Here is a 24,006-nt window from a genome sequence, read left to right on the forward strand (position 1 = left end):
ATTTGAGTTGATTTGGAAAGAAAACCATCGTATACAGGGGTTTGTTAAGGTGGGCTTGCTGGGCTGCAAGCTTGCACCAAGGGAGTTGGGCAAGGTTGCGCCTGGGGGGAACGCGGCGTAGTTGGTGAAAATGGCGAGGGGGGCTAGCGGAGCAGAGAAAGGGGTGCCAGTGGAACTCGGCTGGAGGAGGTGGTCGGGCTGGCGAGGCGGCGTGCAGCCGGACGCACGGCGGCGGAGCTCGGCTGGAGGAGTTGGCAGGAGGGTTTGACAGGAGACGAAAATTTGGTGGTTAATAACATAATTGGAATCCATTACTCATCGGGATCGTATTTGAGTTGATTTGGAAAGATTACAATCGTATACAGGGGTTTGTAAAGGTGGGCTTGCTGGGCTGCAAGCTTGCGCCAGGGAAGTTGGGCAAGGTTGCGCCCGGGGGAAACGCGGCGTAGTTGGTGAAGATGGCGAGGGGAGCTAGCGGAGCAGAGAAAGGGGTGCCGGTGGAACTCGGCTGGAGGAGGTGGTCGGGCTGGCAAGGCGGCGCGCAGCCGGACGCGCGGCGGCGGAGCTCGGCTGGAGGAGTTGGCAGGAGGGTTTGACAGGAGACGAAAATTTGGTGGTTAATAACATAATTGGAATCCATTACTCATCGGGATCGTATTTGAGTTGATTTGGAAAGATTACAATCGTATACAGGGGTTTGTAAAGGTGGGCTTGCTGGGCTGCAAGCTTGCGCCAGGGAAGTTGGGCAAGGTTGCGCCCGGGGGAAACGCGGCGTAGTTGGTGAAGATGGCGAGGGGAGCTAGCGGAGCAGAGAAAGGGGTGCCGGTGGAACTCGGCTGGAGGAGGTGGTCGGGCTGGCAAGGCGGCGCGCAGCCGGACGCGCGGCGGCGGAGCTCGGCTGGAGGAGTTGGCAGGAGGGTTTGACAGGAGACGAAAAATTAGTGAAGAGAACCGTCCATACCTTTTAGATAGGTATAGATAGATATAGATTTCCTTGTTAGTAGTAGCAGAATTTGACAGCCTAGTTGTCAAAATTCATATGACCGGTCAAATTCAATTAAATCTCAAATCTTAAACGAGTGATAGCCAAAATAAGCCCAGGCAGGGTCCCCACTCCCCAGGCACCAGCCCCAGTCCCCCAGGCAAAAATCCCCTCAAACCTAAATTGCGGACAGCTGAACAAGAGACGGAAACCACACAAAACCCCTCGCCGCCGCACCCCCGCCACAACGGCGGCGCAGAGCTAGAAGCGGAAGGAGAGAGATAGAGAGGAGAAAGCAGCGATGGAGTATGTGAACCCACTCACCGGCTTCCGCGTCGACGGCCGCCGTCCCAACGAGGTGACGCCTCTTCGCCCCATTTCCTATTTTGCGTCGCTCGGTTCACGCTGGACTGCCTCTGACTCGCGTTCGGTGCCTCGCAGATGCGGCAGCTCAAGGGCGAGGTCGGTGTCGTCTCCAGGGCCGACGGGTGAGTAAAAAAAAACTTCCGCGCCTATCGACGTGGAACTATTTGATTAGGGATTTGGTGGTGGCGCGGTTTTCACTTTTTTTTTATCTGAATGTTTTGATGCTTCCGCAGGTCGGCGCTGTTTGAGATGGGAAACACTAGGGTCATCGCCGCTGTCTACGGCCCCCGAGAGGTGGGTCCGTCCTTTGTCTTGTTTCGGCATATGTGTTGGGCACGCGACATGTTTGATCAAATGTCCCAAGTGATTTTAGGGTGAAGTCTGTAGTTAATTCTCGGATTTGTGGTTTTGGGGATATGGCTGAAGTGCATAAGGCATGCATGATGGGATGCCTATTTGGTGTTTGGATTTACAGATAACCTTTTGCAGTTAGGATTTTTTTTTCAAAATGCACATGGCATGTTTGATGTTTGTGAGGTTTAGTGTGAGGTCTTTATTTAATTTTTGCGTTCAAGTTATTTTGGGGATTTGTTCAAAGCCAGACATGGAATGGCATACTAGTCAATTATGCTGGAGATGATAGTCAATTATGCTGGAGATGTGTACAGCCGAGCGTTTTTCCTAGCATGTTATAGGAAACCAGTAGGATCGACTTTGCCTGAAGAACATGGAGCGTTATTCGGTTATTCCACAGTGAGACACTAAGATGCACTTTACAATCAAGGGAACTTCCTTAGCTAGAGAACTACTTGCTTTCCTATTTCTGATATGATGTTCACAGAACCAGGGCATCTCTGTGTTGTGTAACTATACTAGTCCTTTATCATACCCCTTTCTTATTTTTTCCTCCATAGGACGGACTTACTTAATCCCATGTTAATCCTAATGTTATATGTGCTTGTCTTTACTCATGCAGGTCCAGAACAGAAGTCAGCAAGTAAACAGCAAAGAGGCGTTGGTAAAGTTTTACCAATCCAAGTGCATTAAGTATTAAAGGTTCTCTTGTTAGGATGCATTCCTGAGAAATGTGTCTGCAGGTGCGTTGTGAGTATCGAATGGCAGAATTTAGTACTGGTGATCGAAGGAGAAAGCCAAAAGGTGACAGGTATGTTCCAGCCTAAGAGATTTTTTAATCAAGCTAACTGAACCATTGACAATAGTCCTATAATTGTCTCTATGTTATATTTTTTCACGCATTCCTATATCATTACCGCTATCTGGATTGGGGGCAGTAGTATTTTAGAATTATGTCTGGGTTGTTCTTCAAGATTAAAAGGTTCTGAAAACAAAGGGTGGGTATCAGCCAAAGAACTTTATCAGCCTGGAACAAAATCAAGAGAGAATTGACATGGTACCACTATGCAAAACCAAAGGTTCCAAAATACCACTCAAATAACCACTCATTCCAAAATACCACTACAATTCAACTTTTCATGCCAAAATACCACTAGAGACTAATATCCCCTAACAGCTACAAAAATGGCCATATATATACCCTTACTCTTCACGGCGCAGGAGCCGACGTCCAGTGGGGTAGAGGGGATCCTGACTACACGGTGGAGACGAGGCGGGGCGGGGCGGCACGGTGCGAGAGCTGCGGGGGTTGACGGTGAGCGCGGCGGAGTGGCACGACTGAGATCTCACGGGCGGTGGGGCAAGAGCAGCACGTCCGGGGCAGCATTGGATGGGGGCCACGACAGAGAGAGACGGCTGGGATCCCTCACGGGCGGTGGGGTAGGAGCTTCACGGGCGCATTATTGGAAGGGGACGCCGCCGCCGCCATGGCTGGGAGCTTGGATGGGGACGACTGGAGTTGAGGAGAGGGATAAGGTGAGTATTTTGTTCTTCTTTTTAGAGAAGAAGGACAATATTGGAATAACAAGAATACTTGCATCATTTTAACGGTTTGACTACCAGTCAACTCACCGCAGTGGTAGTTTGGCATGAAAAACTGGTTTAGAGTGGTATTTTGGAATGAGTGGTTATTTCAATGGTATTTTGGAACCTTTGGTTTTGCATAGTGGTATCTTGTCAATTCTCTCCAAAATCAAATATTGCAAATGCAGAAGTTTCAGGATGTTCCTCATGTGAAATAATAAAGCAGATTATGCTAGTGTGTAGCTTAGTTATTTATGCCTTAAAATAAGTTGATTCATGTATGTGTTTGTGTGGTGAACAGAGAGTGTGCAAAGTGAATTCACATTGCGTCAATCATAGTGTACCTTATTTTTAACTAAATTTACAATCATGTGACAGGCGATCAACAGAAATTTCACTTGTTATTCGACAAACAATGGAGGCAAGCATATTAACACATCTGATGCCACATTCCCAGGTGAGTTCTATGTGATCATTTGTATGCTAAGAAACTTATAATTCTGGAGTTATGATAACTGAATCCACTTCCAATGCTTACATATTTGTTTACAGATTGATATATTTGTCCAAGTTCTTCAAGCTGATGGTGGTAGGTGCACTATCTTTCGGAGCCGTCTCCACTGCACATGCACTTTTATAAGTACTCTGTTATTTGCTGTGCGACCAACTTTTTTCCTTGCCAAACAAAAGTGACAAGGCTACTCATTGTCCATAGATACATGTCCTAAATGACGGAAGACAATCTTTCAGAATTACTCAGTCCTGCTACAACTTATTATTAGTTTTTGCATATTTTGAAATGATTGTGTAAACTGAATTTGATTTCTATCTTGAACATGACCGTATAACAGGAACTAGGTCAGCATGCATCAATGCTGCAACATTAGCACTTGCGGATGCTGGGATTCCAATGCGAGACATTGTTACATCTTGCAGTGCTGGGTATCTGTGCTCTAGTCCTTTGCTTGGTATGTCACCCAAAGTTTTGTTCTCATGTATGACAGGCTAAGAATTATCTGACACAAAGAAGCCTCAACCATTGTAATATGCTCTTTCAGATCTGAATTATATAGAAGACAGTGCTGGAGGTCCAGATGTCACTGTTGGCATTCTTGCAAAGATGGACAAAGTGACTCTTCTGCAGGTTACAAAAGAATCATGAATTCTGATTGCTCCAAATTTCAGAATTCCCATAGCCTCTCTTTTTTAAAATCTATATGCACAATAGCACAAGATCAGTTGTGCATACAAATTTTATGCTATGTGATACATTTCTGTCTTTCTGATGCACTTTGTTTCCTGCACTCCATTGTTATTCACCCAAAGCAAGGCTAATGCTTTTGAAGTTAAAATTTTAGATGGATGCAAAATTGCCAATGGATACATTTGAAACTGTAATGGAACTTGCAATAGAAGGGTGCAAAGCCATTGCAACCTACATCAGAGAGGTGAACAATCCTTGCTATTTCAGCTCTGTTATTCTTGTCCGCCCTTGCTTACTCACAGTTTTCTTTTTGCATTTTGCCACATTGAAACTTGTGGGTACATGGCCAATTCCTCATTTCGCCATATCTGCATGTTGACTGCTGACCATATTATACTGAAACAGATTCTATTGGAGAACACAAAGCAGCTGGAATATCGGCGTGGGTAATTAATCCTAGGCTGGAGTGTCATAGTTAAACCAAGCAGGTGAAGCCTGTTGGTCGAATTTGTACTATGTGAAGCCTGTTCTGTTTTGTGTAGCGCTTGATATGATTTTTCTGCTTAGTAGAATTACAAAGATTGATGTTGAACTTAATGAAGATCGCTGGCCAATGGTAGACTCCATTCATCATGTAAAGGCGTGCTGGCTCAGGATGAACTCTCGTAGTACACTTGATTGGCTGAACAAATTCTATGTGAAACTTTGATGTTATATTAAAACAGTTCCAGAAATTTCCATAGTACACGATTTTTGCTGGAGGATTGAAGTTTTGAGGAACCTGCAATGTGAGCCACTTAATGTGCAATTACAAAATAAACCATATTTAACTTTACACCGTACAATTTTAACTTAACAGCAGATGGTCACTGTACATACACTCAATATTCCAAAAGCATTTTAAAGTACATGTACTCGATACTCTAAATGCATTCTAAAACTGTTGTGATGATTGCCGGTGGAAAAGTTGTACTTCGTATGTAAAATCTAAACTACCTGCCCATACGCTGAAAACATCAAACTGAAATCACTTCTGCTCACTGAGTCAGTCAAGGCATCGAACCTCCAAACTCGTTCCTTCTACATTGCAGGTTACCTACAAAATCGTTCCTTCTACATTGCAGGTTACCTTCAAACTCGTTCCTTCTGCATTGCAGGTTGAAACGCTCTCTGAATTTGCTCATAGTAACACAGAGCAGATTGAAAGAAAGCAAAAGTTGGTACATCCTTACCAACAGTTCAAACAGATTCGAAGAGTTTGAGATGTACATCCACAATAAATATATTTCCAAATAAGTTCAACTATCCTTAGCTCTGAAAATTCCATCAAATAAACAAGAAACTACAACATTTCAGCGTCAGCTCTCATCATTTTTCATGTTATTCTCCTCTTTGTACTTTAAGGGTTTTCCTAGATAAGGACTCTGCAAAAGATACAGACAAAGCTGCCTATAAAATAAACATCTATTTTCTCTCTTTCAATCACTTGCTGGACTCTCCAGTTTGTCTTTCTTGCCGTTGGGTGCATCCACGCCATCAGCATTAGTGAACCCAAGCTCTGACATATCTTGCTTTGCCATCAGGTTCCTGGAAGGAGGATAAGTTCAGAATGACTTACTGCACAAGAATATCATGTTTTGGAATCCTAAAGGAAAGAGCAGCAAGAAACTGAAATTTTTAACGCGAAGTTCTTCTTGTTTATAAGCTTGAATAGTGACTTTCAGAGATCAAGGTTGGTAAGAACTCTTCTCAGTCCAAAGTAAGAACTTCATATATTGCAAAAATTATACTGAATGTTACTCCCTCCATCCCATAATTCTTGTCTCAAATTTGCCCAAAAATGGATGTATCTGTTCCTAAAAAGGGTCTAGATACATGTCATATTTCGACAAGAATTATGGGACGGAGGGGGTATATCTTAAAAGTCGCTACTGCTAGAACCAAAAAATCTGCCAAAAGGCTAAGAAGTAGCTTCCTATTTGTGGTTGCCCGGTTGGCAACATTGGTTACTTCACTCCCAGAGGAGGCAAGCAACTGAACATGATGAGAGGCCCGGCTTGGTTTGCCGTAGGCTAATGCAGCAATCCAGCAATAAACCGTTTCTTCACTCAACAACTAAAAAAGGTCCATATACACATATATTGCACTGAACATGGCCATGGGACAGGCTTGGTATGCAGTAGGCTAATGCAGCAAGCCAGCAATAAACCATTTCTTCACTCAACAACTAAAAATGGTCCAGATCATGGTGTAAAATACTAACATCTAACATGCATGTGAACTAGAACTAGAACTATCAAGAAACAAAAGAGTGTCATATAACAATGACTTCATGCAAAACTAAAACATAAATCAACCTTATTAAAGACAATGTTCTCAAGAATAACTTACTTAAAACATACTCCCTCCGTTTTTTTATATAGGGCGTCTATTATTTAGCACGAATATCAACGCGGACGTAACGATCTCGATCTGAGGAGCAAGTCTGGTCGCACGCACGTCTCACGGATGGAAACTGGCCACATGCAACGGCAGGTCTCACTTGGAATTAGCTGCATGCAACAGCCGGCGCTAATTTTCAGTTAGCAAACGCGTGGACGAGCGGCTGCGTGCGCACGTGGATATCGCGGGAGGGTGGGCGGGCCTGTTCGCGCCTTACATTTGGAAAAATGGCAGAAAAAAATACGCACCCTATATAAATAAACGGAGGGAGTACTATATAGGTGCAGAAACTAGATGCAATAAATATTTCAAGTAAAATACCAACTAGTCAGAACTCAGAAACTCTGGAAGTTACAGATATTTCTAATGACTTCAATTGGTATATACATATACTTTTGCAATGCACCATCGAGGCGTCAATTTTTAACTAAGACAACTAACTAATAGTTTAATACACCTTTCAAAGATTGGATGCATCAGTTTACTGTTATACTAGATAGAATTAGCTCCTTGGGCATGGGAACCAAATCAAATAAATCAACTGCAGCCACTTCTCTACGCACACAAAGACGGAGTGGTATTAACAGGACCAAAACAATCAAACATGTGGTGGCTGTGTATGCATGTATCCAAGGTGCCATGCAAAGATCATATTCTTCAGCTAACACTGGATGCACTGAAGTGAATACATAGTTCTGTCACTTGGTAGACATACACACTAAATCATTACAAATAATCTCGCAAAAAAATCATTACAAATAACTGGTTTAGCTATCGATGAGCCAAAAAACAGGTTGAACTCACTACATTACTACAATATGATAGGTTAAGTTGTAGTCCTGAAATTAGTACAGAGGGAGTAGGCAACTAAGCAAACTGACCTCTCCATCCTACATTCCAAGTATTTCTTTGAGAACAGCCGGCATTTTTCAGACTGAAATCCTGTTGATTTCAGGCAGGCAAGATACTCTTTCTTCTCCTGTTTGAATAGGTAGCTCTCATATACCACATTTAATAACAATAATGACACATGAAAAAGGCCACAAGCTTACTACTTACCAGATCGCACTCATGCAAGTGATCGAGAGGGAATACACCTTTCTCAGGAGGTACTGGCCTCACTCCCCTATTTCCACCAAAAGCGCCACCTGCGACAACTCAAGCTAACTCAAGTTAGTAAAGAGTAGGTATGTGAACATCATATTGCAACTTAGTCATGCTGTAGACAAACGGTAATCCATGAAGCAATCCGAAGTTCTTGGCCATTGTAACTGATATCCAAAGCTAACAACAAAGGTGAACAAGAACCTAAAAGAGGATTCAAGGCCAACCCAAAGACAAACACACAAGCCCTCACCTGCACTCATTTGCCAAGTATGTCAGGATTCAGATCCTCAATACAGTTGCTCGGAATCCTTGAACGCTGCATGTGACACAGGAAAAAAGTCAACCAGCAAGGTAGAGGCGAATGCGCTGGATGCGGCATTTCATCAAACAGTGGGTACACCCCCAATGTCATGCACGGATGCAACATGACTATGGGCACCCGAAGAGGGAGGCACTCACAATGTTCACCACAGTGCGCTTGGGTTCAGAATTCTATAATTCAGAGTGCCGTAGACAAGGAGGGCGCTGGCGCAGTCGGACGGAGCTTGTCAGCGAGGGAGGAAGCTCGCGCCGGGGCAGCAGGGATAGAAGGAGCAGCAGATCGAGTGTCGAACTCACGGCAATTCGGAACAGCACGGGAAGGGGTCAAGGGGGCGAAGAAGCGGCCGCCCTCCTGGCCGGCGCAGCGCGGCGCGGGGACGGAGGAGGATGGCGGCGCGCCGTCGACAGCGAGGGCGAACGCACGGCTGAAGGCTTCGGCAGTTCGGCCAGGATTACTGAAGAAACCAAAAGAATAGGAAATTGGGCAACTTCAGCAATAGCCCATATCCCATTCCCAGCCCACACCAGCCCAGGCCCAATAGCCCATTAGCATACCGGTAAGAAAAGACTCTCGTGATCGTCGAGATTTGATCGATCCTTTCTTCTTCCCGACCCAACGCCAAAATCCTCCAAACCCCAAACCCTAGCCGCCAGCGACGCATATCATATCCAGCCAGCAACCGCGGGCGACTCCAATCGCCTCCCAAGTCCCAACCCTACCCTAAACCCGCCGCCGCCATGTCGTCCGCGCTGGTGCAGCATGAGAAGAAAAAGGCGCACGCGGTGCCGCGTGAGACGGTGGCCGGCGCCGTGGCGCCCCTGACCAAGTGGATGCGGGCGCGCGCGGCGGAGGCGGCCCCGAACCTGCTCACCGACGAGCGGGACGACCTCGTCGTCCTCCAGCTCTCGCTCCGCCGCGTCCCGGCCAAGCCCACCACCAAGCCGCACCTCCTCCCGCTGCCGCACCCCGTCGTCGCCCACTCGTCCGCCTCCATCTGCGTCCTCTCCGACGACCGCGCGGGGTCCGGCAACCCCGCCGCTTCCGCCATCCTCGACGCCGCCCGCTACCTCAACCTCCCCGTCTCCGAGGTCATCCCCTTCTCCGCCCTGCGCACCGACTACCGCGCCTTCGAGTCGCGCCGCCGCTTCGCCGCCTCCTATGACCTCTTCCTGGCCGACCGCGCGCTCCTCCCAATGCTGCCCCGCATCCTCGGCAAGGCCTTCTACTCCACTAAGAAGGCTCCCATTGCAGTCAACCTTGCCCGTGCAGGGTGGCCGGAGCAGGTCAGCAAGGTGCTGAACTCCACCTTTTTGTACCTGCGGACGGGGACCTGCTCAGGCATCAAGGTGGGTAGGCTGGACATGGAGGAAACGGAGATTGTGGATAATGTGATTGCGGCAGTGGAGGCTGCTGTGGAAAAGGTGCCCAAGAAGTGGGCCAATGTGAGGGCTCTGCATCTGAAGGCAGTGGATTCGGTTGCACTGCCAATATACCAGGCTGTGCCGGAGATCGGTATGAAGATAGAGGTTCCGGTCGGGCAGTTGGAAGGAGTTGGCTCTGGGGAGGTCATCGATGCTGCAGAAGTGGAGACTGGGAGGAAGAGGAAGGACAAGAAGATGAAGGCACTGAAAAATGCGGATGCCAATGATGGAGCTGAAGTTGTGAAGGAGGAGACTGTGAAATACAAGCGGAAGAGGAATAAGAAGGAACAGTCTGGGGATGTTGTGATGGAAGGAGTCCAAAGGCCAACAGAGAAGAGGAGTAAGAGGGAAAGTGTGCCTCCTGTAGATGTTTCTGCTGATGAGGGGCTGAAGGTCTTGAAGAAGGGTAAGGAGAAGAAGCGTGCATTGGAGAAGGAGGTGGAGGATGCCAGTTTGGAAGAAGGGAAGGGCAAGAAGAGTGAGCATGCATTGAAGGAAGTTGGCAGCAAGAAAAGGAGATGCAAGGAAGGTTGCAACCATGCACATGACAAGGAAGAGAAGAAGAGCAAGGGGAAGAAATCAAGTGGTGATAAGATGAAGAAAAGAACCAGGGCAAGGGTCTGAGGTTGCATTTTTCATTTCTGATGGATATGCATGTATCAGTTGATTGCCATTGTCTGGAGACAGGCTGCATGTTCAATGCCTCAATATCTGTGGTTAATCTGATTTTCATGAGCAGGGAGAAGCAATCATCGACAAAATCTATTTCCTGTATTAGTAGGCTTCTCTTGAAACTTGATATTATACTGCTTAGTGTTATACATTGCTGCCTTGGAGGCAGTTCTGAAGTTTTTCTTCAAATTTTGGTAGCTTGAGCCTTTAGGTTAAGAAACTGGTGCATTTTTTTTCCCTGCTAGTACCTTTTGTGTTGTTGTTCTCCATCTGGCACTATGTGTGTTTTTGTGTGTTAATCTGAGAATTTGCGAAGGTGCTCTTACCTCTCGATGGATGATATATGTTGCGCAGATGCCAAGGGCCCCAAAGAATCAACATAATCAGGCTTCGTCTCTATTTGTAATTGTTGAGAGAAGGTGTAGCAGCCAATCTGGACCTGAAAAGTCTAATTCTTTAGGATACCCCAGTGACACCTCATTTGGTTTCTCAGGGCTTTAGCCTAGGTGCATTGGACAGTAGCATAATAGCTGGTTTCTTCAGCCATGCCACAAATGTTGCAGATGCTGGGGCTGCTCACTGATCTCAGCCTTTGCATTGGCTATGGTCTCATCCTCACTCCAACCAGTGAACAGAGAATTCGTTTCCGTGGCAATTAAAGGTCAGCTATCATCGTGAGAGCACTGAGCAACCAGTACTGGCTGTATTAATTGGGTGAGGAAAAATTGGCTTCCGAAACTCTTAAATTATGTGGAGTCTAGTAGCCGTATTATATATGTTGGTTGCAATGGCTTATCTGTGTATTTTTTTATTATTCTTTAATTTACGGTTACGTCATTCCATCGTACGCCGTCTGACTCTTCGACCCGCAGGCACCCGCACTTCGCTTCATGCGCTTCCCCTGGTGGGCTTCCTTTTGTGGAATTTACAAGGTATGCCACCGCCTAAAAGTCTTTCAACCCGCACGCCCCTCCTCCTTCTGCTCGCGCCGCCGTCTCTTCCCTCCCTGGGTGCGCCGCCGGCCCGCCGCCCCTCCTCCCTTTGCTCGCACCCCCGCCCTCCTCCTTCTAGCATCTAACCGCCGCCGCTGATCCCTCTACTCGCGCCCCTCCCATCCTCCTCATCCAGCTGTCACCGGCGGCGGCGGCCTCCGACCGCCGCCCTGTCCCCAGTCCCCACTAGCGAGCTCGCCGCCTCCTCCTTGCTCCTCGCCGCCCCGTTGTATCTCTGGCGGAACAAACCACCGAGCCAAAGCCCTGTGGAAACTCTAGGACGAGGAGAAGGTGCGCAGCCATGGACACCTCCGAGGGCGCGCCCGCCACATCGGCACATCCCGGACGCGGCGGGAGACCGACCAGGCCTCCGTACTCCGATGGACCGCCTGCCTGGCTGGCTCCATCCTCCGACCGACAAGCGCCCGCCTCCATGCTCTAACCTCTCTCCATCGTGTTCCCCTCCGTCCCAGGTGTTTCTCTCGCTTCCCATCTGCCTTCTCCGTCTTAGGGGGCAACTGGTGTTGTCGAGCTGCCCCTTGCATCAGCAGGCGACTACCTCCTCCATCGCCCTGCAGCCTGCGACCTCCGCTGAGCTATTCCGCTTCTCTGCGCTGCAGCAGAGCAGCCGATGAGCTCCCCGGGCTACTGCATGCAAGGTGAAAAGCCTGATCTATTCTTCCTCTCTCTTCTTTACAAGTTTATTTTTCTGCATGCTGTAATGGCTGTATGTCCCGTCCATGGTCAGTGAATTGATTGGAAATGCTAAGTTTCAGGAAGAGGTGATGCATGGTTTGCTTATGAACCAGATATGCGGTACTATATACAAACAATTGCAATTCTAATTAATTTGGCTTTGTGTTCGTGTTGCAGCAGTGATTGAGGGTCATGTTGAGTATGCATTGATTGTGATTCCTGAGGTCATGTTCCTCATGCCATGATGCAGGATGCACAAGCAATACAATGGTTAGTTTTGATTCATTTGTTTTAGGTATTACATTTATTCTTACATGGGACACCTATGGCCATCTTTTGGAATTGACACTTTTTGATTTTATTCTGAAGATTTTAGCACAATTATATTTGATCTAGGGATATCCATAGCTTATGGGTTTACCCATTAGTATGGTTCGTCCGCTCTGAGTTAATTAATCATCTTTTTCTTCTGTTGTTCCTATGTTTAGATATGTGTGTAATATGATCAGCTGTACTTTTGATTTGCCATTTATTTTCAAAAGTGTATAGATGCATGTTTTCAGGATTGGCTCGAGCAGTTTAGCGGGGAGAAGAAAACATGTCCTTACATTGCAAGTTGGTTGATTTCGTGTTTTCTACCTTTCCAGCACCGCTCCTGATGCTTTAATGTTGTGCACACCAGATGCTTGTCAAAATGACAAGATGGATGTTGTTGCAACGACAAGGAAATATGTGTTGGAAATTTTGGTGGTCTACCCCCTATTCCTCTGCGCTTTTCCGTGGTGCTGCTCACAATTCCGCAATCTGAGGCTAGGGGATAAGGACCTTCTTATACTGTATCTACAGTTAAGAGTCCTAGTTTTAAATCTTCAGATTTAAACTAGTTTCCAGATAGAGTCCAGATTAAACTACCAACCACGATATACTTCATCCGTTAGGGACTCTAACTGTGGGTCCTCGGAACACGCACCTGTGAGAAATGCGCCATGATCATGTTTAAATTCCACTGATCATGTAGGTCGACATTAGGGCTGTAATCTAATCAATGACCTAGCTCCTTCCGATTATCAACGTGCCCGGACAGTCTTTCCAATACTCATACAAGATATATTGTATTCCATTGATAATCACCAGCTTCCTTAAAACACAGAAGTGTATTTAAGTACCTTCCAACAAGCATACATTCCATGCATCATATAACCACGATCACGTGATTCCATAATGAGGTAACCGAGTATTAGAATTCCAATAAATAATAAAGTTGCTGAACACAAAAATCCTACATCTCCCACTTGTCCAAAACGATTATTCAAATACTCGTAAACCCATAGCTTTAACATGCTTACCAAATACCACATGACTAAGGGGCTTAGTCAAGGGATCAGCATGCATATTAATACTACGTTAGAAATCCAAACAAACTTTAAGCCCATTACTAACACAAGGTATATTGTGATACCTTCCTTTCAATATGTTTCCTCTTGTTGTGGAGTATGGAATATTTCCATTATATTGATACCGGGTTCCAATACTAATATTCCTTAAGTATTTACTTAAGTACACCTTTAGTATGTATAAATTCCTCAAGTGATATCCCATCGTGTAATAATTTCAGATCAACAATAAAATAGCACTTTGACACTTCCACATTACCAAGATAATAATGATACCTTCCGATGTATATTCCGCAACCTTAAGTATAGCGAAAAATTCCCTTAGCCATGAGACTTCCTTCAATGCTTAAAATGCATCGAAGTTTTAACATGAAGGAGCTAGATTTTCAATCATCAAAATACTTCTCCCATGTAGCATAATAAAAAAAACAGCCGAAGATTGTTGCCATTGAACATAATGAATAGTACATATAATTCCTTTGATATTATGAAGTAAATATGTCAAATAATTCGAATGCTCCTTCCAGGTTTCGCTTGACATTAACCAATATTTCCAGAAAATGCCAATCTTCATGCAAATCGAAATCAATAATTCCAACAACATGACTAAGGTTTTGGTTGCATGAATATTTTGCTTAAGTGTTCATAAACTATTCCTCGCTAAGTATCATTCCAGGTTTTGCAGTTTTCCATAGATGAACTATTAAAAAAAATTGGTATCTATGTTTTTTTTTACATTTATGGAACAATAACCAAGCTTTCATTTCCATCAATGTGACTTTGTGAACATAAGAAACATGAATATCATTAGCATAAATAATAACATTAAATTAGACATACCTTTGCACATAAACGCCTTCCGTCATTGGGAGAAAAAATAAACATAGACCATTAAATTCCATTGATGTGAAGCTTGTTTCGAGACATAAATTAATCTATTCCATTGCAAACCTTTATTTATTTCCTCTTGCTCCAAATTGCAAAAAAAAAAACAATAATTGCAATAGGAGAAAAAAATCCACAAAGTATATAAATTCCCTTTGTGTGAATCATGTAGTAATAAGCCTAGCATCAACAACTCCCACTGAGCTGTAAGTCCTTGTAAATAGAATTCATTTACAACCTATGAGCTTGCTGAAGTTTGAAAAACAAATCCAAAACTTTATTCCTTCTCGCATTATTCACTCATAGTTGACGTTAATGATAACCTCTAGCCATTTGATATGACTTTAGTCATTCCTCTAAACTTTAGAGTGACTTTCTCCAAGAACACATATGATAGTCCAAGTTAATTACTCCCACTTATCCTAATCAAGTTAGTATCCGGAGTTCAACTTGTGCTTTACTGTGGGGTCAATATCATTCCACTCTTGATCAAAATAATAAATAGTGTGTTCTTACTTTCCACCAGTTTTCCTTTCCAAATCAAAATTGATTCCATTTGATCCACAAGAATACCCAATCAAAAAAAATGTTGGTGTGCTTTGTAGTTATTTCAGTTCCATGCTGTCAGAATGTAAATAAAAGAATTCCTTTCCAGTTCCCAAACCATGAGGAGTGACTGTGCTAGGTGATTAATCATAGAACCTACAACAGTATGTAATGCATCTTTCAAAAGAAAAAAACAAGAGAGTATCCAAATGTTTTATTCCTTCATTGAACTATGGATTACATGACAGTAAAATGTGGTGTAAAATTATAAAATTCCATGCTCATTCCATAAGTTTCAATTAATATTCCTGAAGTGTGTACTTCCCCCACCAATCAGTACTTAAATCCCTTCAGAAACTTATTTCCCACTTCAGTATAAAATGTTACGAACACATAATAAACCTCACAAGTTGTATTTTAGAAGATACTCATAACCATATAAAATGCATCAATGAAACAGATAAAAAAAATTAAAACATCTGACCTTTAGCGGGAGTGCTAGAGAAAAAATAAATAATCCAAGTAGCAATAATATAGTCCTCCCACTTAGAGTTTAGAATTCCATAATCGACAAGATATTTAATTATATTTCTTGAATATTACCAAGTTGTAAATACCATCGTTAATAAAAAAAATTGAGCATGTGTTCCTCTTATGAGTATTCCTCCCTATGAAGTTATTCCACCAGATAAACAATATGGGTTACCAATTTCCAATGGATCGTCAATAAAAGAGACCATTGTATTTAAATCCATGATGCACTAATATTCTTCGTTGAGCAATATTTTTGCTCTTCCCTTTCCAAATAGTATGTCATAACCAACAAATTCCAGTTGAGAACAATAATTTTCTTCTCAACTGTAGGTGAAAATAGTGTCCTATAGCAATATTAATGGCTTTTCTCCTAAGCGAGTTTGATGATAAAATTTCCAGTTCCAAAGTATTATCATATCTAGCATAAAAGCCTAAATACACATATATGTTTCCTTTGGAATTGTTTGCAAGTCATTAAAGTTGCTATAGTGTTCTAGTTATATAAGATGTAGCAGCGGAAAACATATTCCAACTATTTGGGGAAAATAGTTGTAAACGAACATTTAGTACAAGGAAAAAAAATACTACTAGACATACCGTTAAGTGTAATCATTTCGTTCCACGGAGTTTGTTCATCTTCCTCCAATGATAAGTGCGATTAGCTCAGGAAAAATGTTATATCCTTTACACCAGTAGCCTCAACCAATAATATCCGGACTTGTCCCATAAAGATTGAACATGATAGCTGATTCCTGATCGTAGTTGAATACGAGCAGTTGGTTCCCTTCCACGAGTATTTCCTCTGCTTTGCAGGAGCCCAAACAATCGAGCAATCCAGGCGAGTAGCGCCCAGGAATATCAATCTGTTTCCAATTCTCATGAGTCCATGACCCATGTACTGCTCGCGGCGGCCTCGATCGGGAGGAAGACCAGGCTAGCCGGGCAAGGTGCCGGCTGACCCGGCGGCAGAACAGGCTGGCGACAGTTAGCAAACAGGCCGGCGGCGTCATGGGAAGAAGAGCAGCCGCCGGCGTGGAGCATCGGGACAGCGGCGGAGCAAGCCGTCGTCGCTTCCCGAAGGTGGTGGCGGTGATTCCTGGCAACGGAGCAGGCCGGCGGTTCCTGTGCGAAGCAGGACGGGGCGGCCAGATCGAAGTTTGAGGCGGCGTCGGTTTCGGCGAGAGGCAGCGGTTCCTGCAGCCACGGCTGCCCCGGTCCACGCGCACCTTGCGGGCCGTGACCTGGCAGCAGTCGGCGCGTGTGATGGCGAATAGAGCAGAGCGCATCGATTCCAACGAGCCGATCGATCAGCGAGTTGTACTTCCGTGATTTTCACAATCACGTGATTGGCGAGTTGTACTGATTCGCCGAGAGTTCCGCGCGAGCGTGTGTTAGATCGATCAGCTTCGTGATTCCCGACTGTTGCGGTGGAGATAGATCGACGGAGGCTACTAGCTAGGAGCTGAACGATTCTTGAGGAGTTGATGGATTTGGATAGTAGTACTTCCGTGATTGATATCACGTGGTGATCCTGGCGTGAGTTCGGCGCGAGCATGAACAGCCTTGATCGCTTCACTGCTACCTGCTACGATCGGAGATTGCTCCGGTACTTCCGGCGGCAAGCACGCGGAGTTGATTCGAGGGAGCAGCCACAGATCGATTCCTTTCTTCCTCTGTTTCAGCGCGAGTCCTCATGAGAGTTAGGTGAAGCAGAGTACAGCTATGAGGATTCCGGGATCGCGCGACGGCGAGGACGGCAGCGGATTAGGATTTTGGCCGCCATGAACGGACCGTGAGCTCTGATACCAATGTTGGAAATTTTGGTGGTCTACCCCCTAATCCTCTGCGTTTTTTCGTGGTGCCACTCACAATTCCGCAATCTGAGACTAGGAGGTAAAAACCTTCTTATACTGTATCTACAGATAAGAGTTCTAGTTTTAAATCTTTAGATTTAAACTAGTTTCCAGATAGAGTCCAGATTAAACTACCAACCACGATATAGTTCATCCGTTAGGGACTCTAACTGTGGATCTTCGGAACACGCACCTGTGAGAAATGTGCCATGATCATGTTTAAATTCCACTAATCATGTAGGTCGACATTAGAGCTGTAATCTAATCAATGACCTAACTCCTTCCGATTATCAACGTGCCCGGGCAGTCTTTTCAATACTCATACAAGATATATTGTATTCCATTGATAATCGTCAGCTTCCTTAAAACACAGAAGTGTATTTAAGTACCATCCAACAAGCATACATTTCATGCATCATATAACCATGAGCACGTGATTCCATAATGAGATAACCGAGTATTAGAATTCCAATAAATAATAAAATTGCAGGACACAAAAATCCTACAATATGTCCTTAGCAAATGGACTATTTGCATTTGTATGTTTGCTATATAGGTTGATCTGATGCGTGATTCATTCTTGGGATGGCAGAGCCAGGCAATGACTCGCCGCTCAACACGCAGACGCCCGCGCTATGGTACAGACTCGACTCAATCAACTATTTACATCAACTGCAATTGACTGAATTTACACCATCTTTACAATTTTGTGTTGTTTCAAACTATCTCACTGCAAGTTTTGTTAGTTTTGGTATGACATGGCTGCAGTGAAGAGAGGTAAAAAAGGCTTACTGACATGTGCTGAGGAGAAGGTATACAATTGTGCCCGAGATAATTATTTGAATGTTGGGTCCTGACAGTTCACATTTAAGATAATGACAGTGATAATAATGCCATTCTTGCTCAAAGCAGGGTTGTAGCTTTAATATTTAGGAATTCTAGCAGGGCCTTGGTCATTATTGCATATCTTGACTGTCCTCACCCGTGCTCTTCCTATCATGAGTCAACCAATGATTTTGTAGAGAAATTTTACTATGGGTTTCTCCTACCTATAGTGAGTCAACCAATGCTTTCGTAGGAAAAATTTACCTATAAACATTTACTTATACTTTCATTAAGGTTTAACTTTTCTACATAGATTTTGATGAGAGACAATAAAGTCTTCGACCGCCTGTTCTGAATACATATATGTTCTCTACATGTTTTCTCTCTACAGCGCTATAGCGGATCGAGTAGATTTTTGAAGGAATCAAGATCCAATTTAATCTGAAAAATATCAGTTTGAAGCTTTAATTTGTTGTCACATTAAGTTATAACTTGTCTACATGCTCATTCTAGATTCAGCGTCCCATTTTTTCTAAGATTAGCATGCTATACTTGCTGAATCCATTAAGCTGACTCTCTTCATATTGTCAAATTATCTTACTCAGGTACATCAACATGTCAAAATTGGTGATGGTAGCTTTGCTGAGATTATTTGGTGTATCCCCATTTTCTGCGTTCCACGACTCAGTTTGAGTATTCCTATAGCTAAATAGATTCTTTCAATAACTTCCTTTGTGTTCCACCTCTATTTGAGTCTCCTTATTCATGCAGTTTTGTCATTCAGTAGGTTGTTATGTATTTGCTTACGTGCAATTTATTGCGGGCAGGACTGCAGGAGTACTATATATTGCTAGCAGTATTTTCGGATATTTTTTTTGCTGCTTCATGGACCGTCATGTACGCAATGTATCTTATCCTGGAAATAGTCAAAAAAAAAAAATAGGAGATTGTGGAGCTCCAACCTGCAGACCCATCGTCCCGTTCTTTTTTTATTTTTTTACACTGGAAAATGATCTGAGCCACCGATTGAAAAATAGTACAATCTTTTATTTGAGGTGAACCCTTGCCTCCAATTTGTCATGTCATGTGCTGAGACTGGTATTAGAAATTAATTTTGTGTATAGTAAGGATAAGTAAGGATAAGCTGGCATAAACTTATATCCATAACCTACACATGAATAATCAGACGACTCTTCGGGTATACTCATAGACATACATCTGGATCGGGTATCCGCCGTAGCAACGCACGGGCACTCCACTAGTCTTGTATGATAATGCAGTTAAGACATCCTTCATGAACACCAGTTCCTTGTTTGATTTGTTTGTGAGAATGGAATGGACGAGTTTAGTTGGTTCACTGTGCAAAATCTAGCTTCACAAAAGGCGACTCGGGCAACTAAACTGGAATGGACAGTCCAAAGGGCTCATTGCAGTTGGTTCCTAGCATCACTTTAGTTGCAGTTTCTTTAAGATCATTGCATCAAGCCCGATTATATTTCATTTTTTTCCCTGATAGCAAGAATGCTAATTTCCTAAGTAATCATATGTAACTGAGTAACTCAATGGTATGCGTTTTTCATGGGTTTGATACATCTGCCATCGGTTCAGATCACAAAAGAGATCTCGAACAAATGACAAGCAAATCGATGTAGAGTTACCAAATTGAAGAGGCATCATATTGAGCCATGGGCTAGTGAATCGATATCTGCAATGACAAATTATCAAAGACAGGCAAGTCTCGGATGCATGCACAGGGAACACATGAAAACGCGAGCCCAGATGGAAAAACAGAAGCAGATTTCAAGTAATTCGCTATACAGATCCACCAGAGCTGTCTCTGGAGCCAGAACGGTCAACAAGGGTAATAAAGCTGGACAGTAACATGAAGAAAGGAGTAGCTAATTAAGAACCGAACTTTGCCTGTCTGTTTTCTTCTCTCGTATACATGCATGTGACTAATTTTGCTGAAAACAAGAGCGCTTGTAAAATAAACATGACGTCCATCAGGAAACAGAACAACTATCTCTCTTACTCTACATGTAAAAGCTTCCTCTATTTATCTCACGGCGAAGTTGCCGTGGAAACCATTTCATATTCGCTCGACTTCCTGTTCTTTGAACAAAGGAAGAAGGTACCCCCAAGCCGCTGCTGGAAGAACAGAAGCAATGCCAGCAGTACTGCTCCACAGGGTATGACGATGTCCCATGCCAGGCTGAAGAGATCATCATGGGAGCTTGCATATATGTAAGATGGTCTCAAGCTAGGCACGAAATGCCGGGCCCTGAACACATCGTATACATGAGGCAGTGCACGGATTAAGGCGCTACCAATGTAAAATCCTGGGGAAAGAGCTCTGACTTTGGAGGCTGAGAACACATTCAAGATGACCTGGGGGAGCAAGAACCCATCAAGTATTAATCCTCCGTAAGACACAAGGTCCTCCCAGAATGCATGTCGTACCGGCATGATGCGAGCAACGTGCCTTAACATCCTTCCTCTATGGTTAGATCTCACGTGGACAACCGAAGCTACAACTCCCCCTAGGATGTACAATGGCAAGCAAATCCAGAGCACTTTCTTCTCTGCAACCCATATCTCATGTTTGCTTCCATCCACAGATCGCCCGGACCATGCCAACTGAAGAAGGCGCAATTGTAGCAGAAATGTTACCATGGTAATGATACGCACCATAACTTCATTCACCTCAAGCCAACCGCCATCTGAGAACTGAAATGTTTGTTTGTTGTTGTTCTTGAAGAGAGCCTCAAAGTTCAGCACAAGAGGGATCATGTAACCTGAAGCGAGAACAACGAGCATAGTGATTGACATGGCAGGAAGTGCTTCAGGAACCTTCTTGACATGGAATAGCTGCACAGCAATGAAGATACACGATAATGTCATTGAGATCAGGGCCATGGTGCTTTCCAAGTCCATTCTCCATATTGATTTTTCCACTTGGTCTGTGTACATCCCATATGAAGCAATGTCCAGTGTTTCAAAGAAAAGAGGGTCAGTCTTCTCCCTCAAGCTCTTAATTTTGCCCTGGACATGCTGTGTCGCTTTTGCATCCAAAGTAGCAAACTGAGCAGTTAACATAATTTTACAGTCTGATGAGACGTTAACCTCTCGGCATGCGACCAGGGACAGAGTGCCTGTCTCAGTGTCATAAACACCCTCTGCCGAGATATGCTGACGACTAAATGTTTCCAGTGACCAATTCCCAACATAGTAAATGTCATAGCTGACATTAAGTACCTTCTGCTTCATCTCCATCGTTGCATTGCGAGAGAAAAGGGTAGGCACCACCAACGAGTTCCCATCATACAACATTGACCCAATAGTGACCGGTGATGCGTATCCAGAACCACTTCCTTTCCGCAAGTAGAACCTGAATGCCAAGTCACGATAAGAACTGCTATCCGGGAACTTTCCCTTCCTCGCCTTGTTCAGGCCAGACTCCTTGTAATACTTTTTTGCCTCGTCAACTTTGGTGTAGTTATACTTCAGACCAGCAATGTTGCCCCTGAAGTTCGGAGCTGCATTGGAATGTCCAACAATGCCTTCCTCACTTTTCAGGCTTGTATTCCAAACCAACCCTGCAGAAATGCTCCGTTCCTGAATCGACCACAATGCCGGGAACCAGAAGCTCATCCCAATCCCACACTCACCCACCGCCAACTCGGCACGGGATGGTCCTGAATTCACCACATGACACCCTTTCAGGCAAAGCCGGTTAGCATTCTGATCCCAGAACCCCTCTGCCACGATCGCCTTCTCACCGACCATGAAGTAATACATGGAAAAATCCGAAACGTTTGAGAACGCCACATAGGCACGCACAGCACCGTCGGCGGCGCAGTGGATTCGGTTGACGAACATGTACCTTTGGTGGATCCCCAGCGAGGAGGCGGCCAACTGCCCGCCGTTCGCATAGTCCAGTCTGAACGCCGTTTTGAGCGCTGACTTGAGGTTGCTGCACGAGAAATTCCTCCCGTCGAACACATCACGGGCGCTCCGCGCAGCGGGTGTTACCTGAGGGCAGGAGGCGCTCTCGGCGTAGGCGTACCCTTCCTCGGCGTAGGCGAGGAGCGAGACGGGGTCGAACGAGTCGGAGTCCGTGCTCTGGAGGCGGCCGGTGACGAAGGAGCTGGTGAGGTTGGCGGGGCTGGGGAAGCGGAGGCGAAGCACGGCGGGGACGAGGCGCACGGGGGTGCCGTCGGCGGCGCGGCCGGATCCCGAGCCGACCATGCAGAGGTCCCCGGAGGCGGAGGAGTAGTAGCCGTCGAGCTCGAAGGTGAGGGTGCCGCGGCGGCCAACGAAGCGCGGTAGGCGGGGCCGGAACCGGTGTGTCTGCCCGTCGACCTGGAAGAGGTGCCGCCCGCCGCGCGGCGGCAGGAAAGGGCGGCGGCCGCCGGAGACGGTGAGAGCCGCGGTGACGTGGAGGAGGTTGGGGTCGGCGGTGCGGAGCACGGAGGAAGGGAGGAGCGAGAAGGAACGCGGGCGGAAGGACGGGTCCGGGCCGAAGAGGCGCTCCCCGCCGCCGGAGAAGTAGCCCGTGGAGAGTTGCAGCGTGGGCGAGGATACCTGGAGCGTGTGGGCGGAGCCGTCGCCGTCGTCGTTGTCTTTGTCGTTGCCCCTGAGGAGGTCCGCGGCGGCGGGCAAGGCGGGGCAGTGGGTGGAGTAGGCCGGGGAAGGCGCGGCCGCGGAGAGGGCGGCGTGGATCGGCAGCAGGGCGACGACGAGGAGGAGAAGGCAGGGGGCAGGGTTGGTGCGTGGCGACGCCATTGGAGCGGGAGGAGGTGCAGGAGTGAGATCTCCTCCTCTTCTCTTCCCCGGTTTGGTTTTGGGGAAGGAAATGGAGATCGGAGAAGGTGGACGACCCAGGATTGACTGCGATGGGGTTTATTGGTTTAAGAAGCCACCCGCATGGTGCTCGTCTCTCTCAGACTCTCGGTAGTCGGTACATGGTAATTTCTCCTGTTATTTTATTTTTGATTTTTGATTAATTAGCACAGCCGGCTGCTGGCTGTATTGCTCATGCCATCGCCACGTAATTCATTAAAGCCAGCGAGAGCAGCCCGCTTCTCAATCCCTTTGAGACGATGAGACCAGCGTTTCAGACAATGCTTCGCAACAATCGTCGGGGGGAATAACGTGATTATCAAAGACTTTGCAATTTCTTGCTAGTCCAATGTTCCAAAGCACAGCAACAACAATCACCTTCCAGGCAGCCACCTTATCGGGAGCGGCAATCGTTTTGCCAAGAGCAATAATATTCTCAACTTGTTCCATCTCTAAGTTATCGACACCCAACAGCTGAAAGACAAGCAGAGAACGGGAAAACACTAAGATCAAATGTGTGTGAGATTCGCTTATAGCACAGCCAATAGGGCAATCATCATCAGCAAGGATATGTAGTTTGGTGGTTAGGTTTATTATACTTGCTTTTGATAGGAGTAGTATCTTTTTTTTACATTTATGCTGAGGCGTTTATGACTGGCCCGTCTGACTACACATCTTTTTCTTTTTAACGATTTTAAGTGAGTACATGGCAATATTTTCCTTTTGTCATTTTGATTTAAATGAACATATGTGTGTGAGAGTATTTGGTGATGATTTTTTGACCAACTTTCGGTCACCTGCCCCAGACTATTTTGATCTTCTCTTCTTTTTGCTCTTATTAACCTTTATCTCTTGACATAGTAGTATGAGGCTATGATTACTATTCCCCATGACATTAATCCGATTAGTTTTACTTTTTAGAAGAAAAAACGGGTGATATTTAGTTTAGGATTGGTAACAGCAAGTTGGTTGGACTAATAACTTT

The 24,006-nt window shown here is 45.2% G+C and overlaps 4 protein-coding genes across 6 annotated transcripts; 2 read left to right on the forward strand and 2 right to left on the reverse strand.

Moving 5' to 3' along the window:
- Positions 1-1,135: 1,135 nt before the first annotated feature.
- On the forward strand, positions 1,136-5,248 carry LOC100828383 (exosome complex component RRP41 homolog). 3 transcript variants are annotated; one of them, XM_010232741.3, is made up of 12 exons: positions 1,136-1,340; positions 1,424-1,470; positions 1,582-1,642; positions 2,325-2,366; positions 2,446-2,513; positions 3,665-3,743; positions 3,839-3,875; positions 4,138-4,254; positions 4,345-4,430; positions 4,645-4,734; positions 4,896-4,978; positions 5,058-5,248. In XM_010232741.3, the coding sequence occupies exons 1-11, from the start codon at positions 1,284-1,286 to the stop codon at positions 4,938-4,940; spliced, it is 729 nt and encodes a 242-aa protein (XP_010231043.1). In that variant the 5' UTR covers positions 1,136-1,283; the 3' UTR covers positions 4,941-4,978; positions 5,058-5,248. The 3 variants fall into 3 exon arrangements, with proteins under 3 accessions (XP_010231043.1, XP_010231042.1, XP_003567917.1); XM_010232740.3 differs by having other exon boundaries at positions 5,061-5,248; XM_003567869.4 differs by having other exon boundaries at positions 1,137-1,340; positions 4,896-5,237.
- A 490-nt stretch (positions 5,249-5,738) lies between these two features.
- On the reverse strand, positions 5,739-8,819 carry LOC100828685 (cytochrome c oxidase assembly protein COX19). The gene is made up of 5 exons (XM_003567870.4): positions 8,499-8,819; positions 8,290-8,355; positions 7,992-8,080; positions 7,814-7,911; positions 5,739-6,077 (listed from the first exon to the last, which is right to left on the reverse strand). Exons 2-5 carry the CDS (start codon positions 8,297-8,299, stop codon positions 5,969-5,971), a joined length of 306 nt encoding a protein of 101 aa, XP_003567918.1. The 5' UTR covers positions 8,300-8,355; positions 8,499-8,819; the 3' UTR covers positions 5,739-5,968.
- A 133-nt stretch (positions 8,820-8,952) lies between these two features.
- LOC100828988 (ribosomal L1 domain-containing protein 1) lies at positions 8,953-10,785 on the forward strand. Its single transcript, XM_003567871.4, has one exon. The coding sequence runs from the start codon at positions 9,099-9,101 to the stop codon at positions 10,404-10,406; it is 1,308 nt and encodes a 435-aa protein (XP_003567919.1). The 5' UTR covers positions 8,953-9,098; the 3' UTR covers positions 10,407-10,785.
- A 9,172-nt stretch (positions 10,786-19,957) lies between these two features.
- Positions 19,958-23,072, reverse strand: LOC106866218. Its single transcript, XM_014899227.2, has one exon. The coding sequence runs from the start codon at positions 22,962-22,964 to the stop codon at positions 20,241-20,243; it is 2,724 nt and encodes a 907-aa protein (XP_014754713.1). The 5' UTR covers positions 22,965-23,072; the 3' UTR covers positions 19,958-20,240.
- Positions 23,073-24,006: the final 934 nt, after the last annotated feature.

Source organism: Brachypodium distachyon, chromosome 2, assembly GCF_000005505.3.
Source record: "Brachypodium distachyon strain Bd21 chromosome 2, Brachypodium_distachyon_v3.0, whole genome shotgun sequence".
In the NCBI taxonomy this organism is placed as follows: domain Eukaryota; kingdom Viridiplantae; phylum Streptophyta; class Magnoliopsida; order Poales; family Poaceae; genus Brachypodium; species Brachypodium distachyon.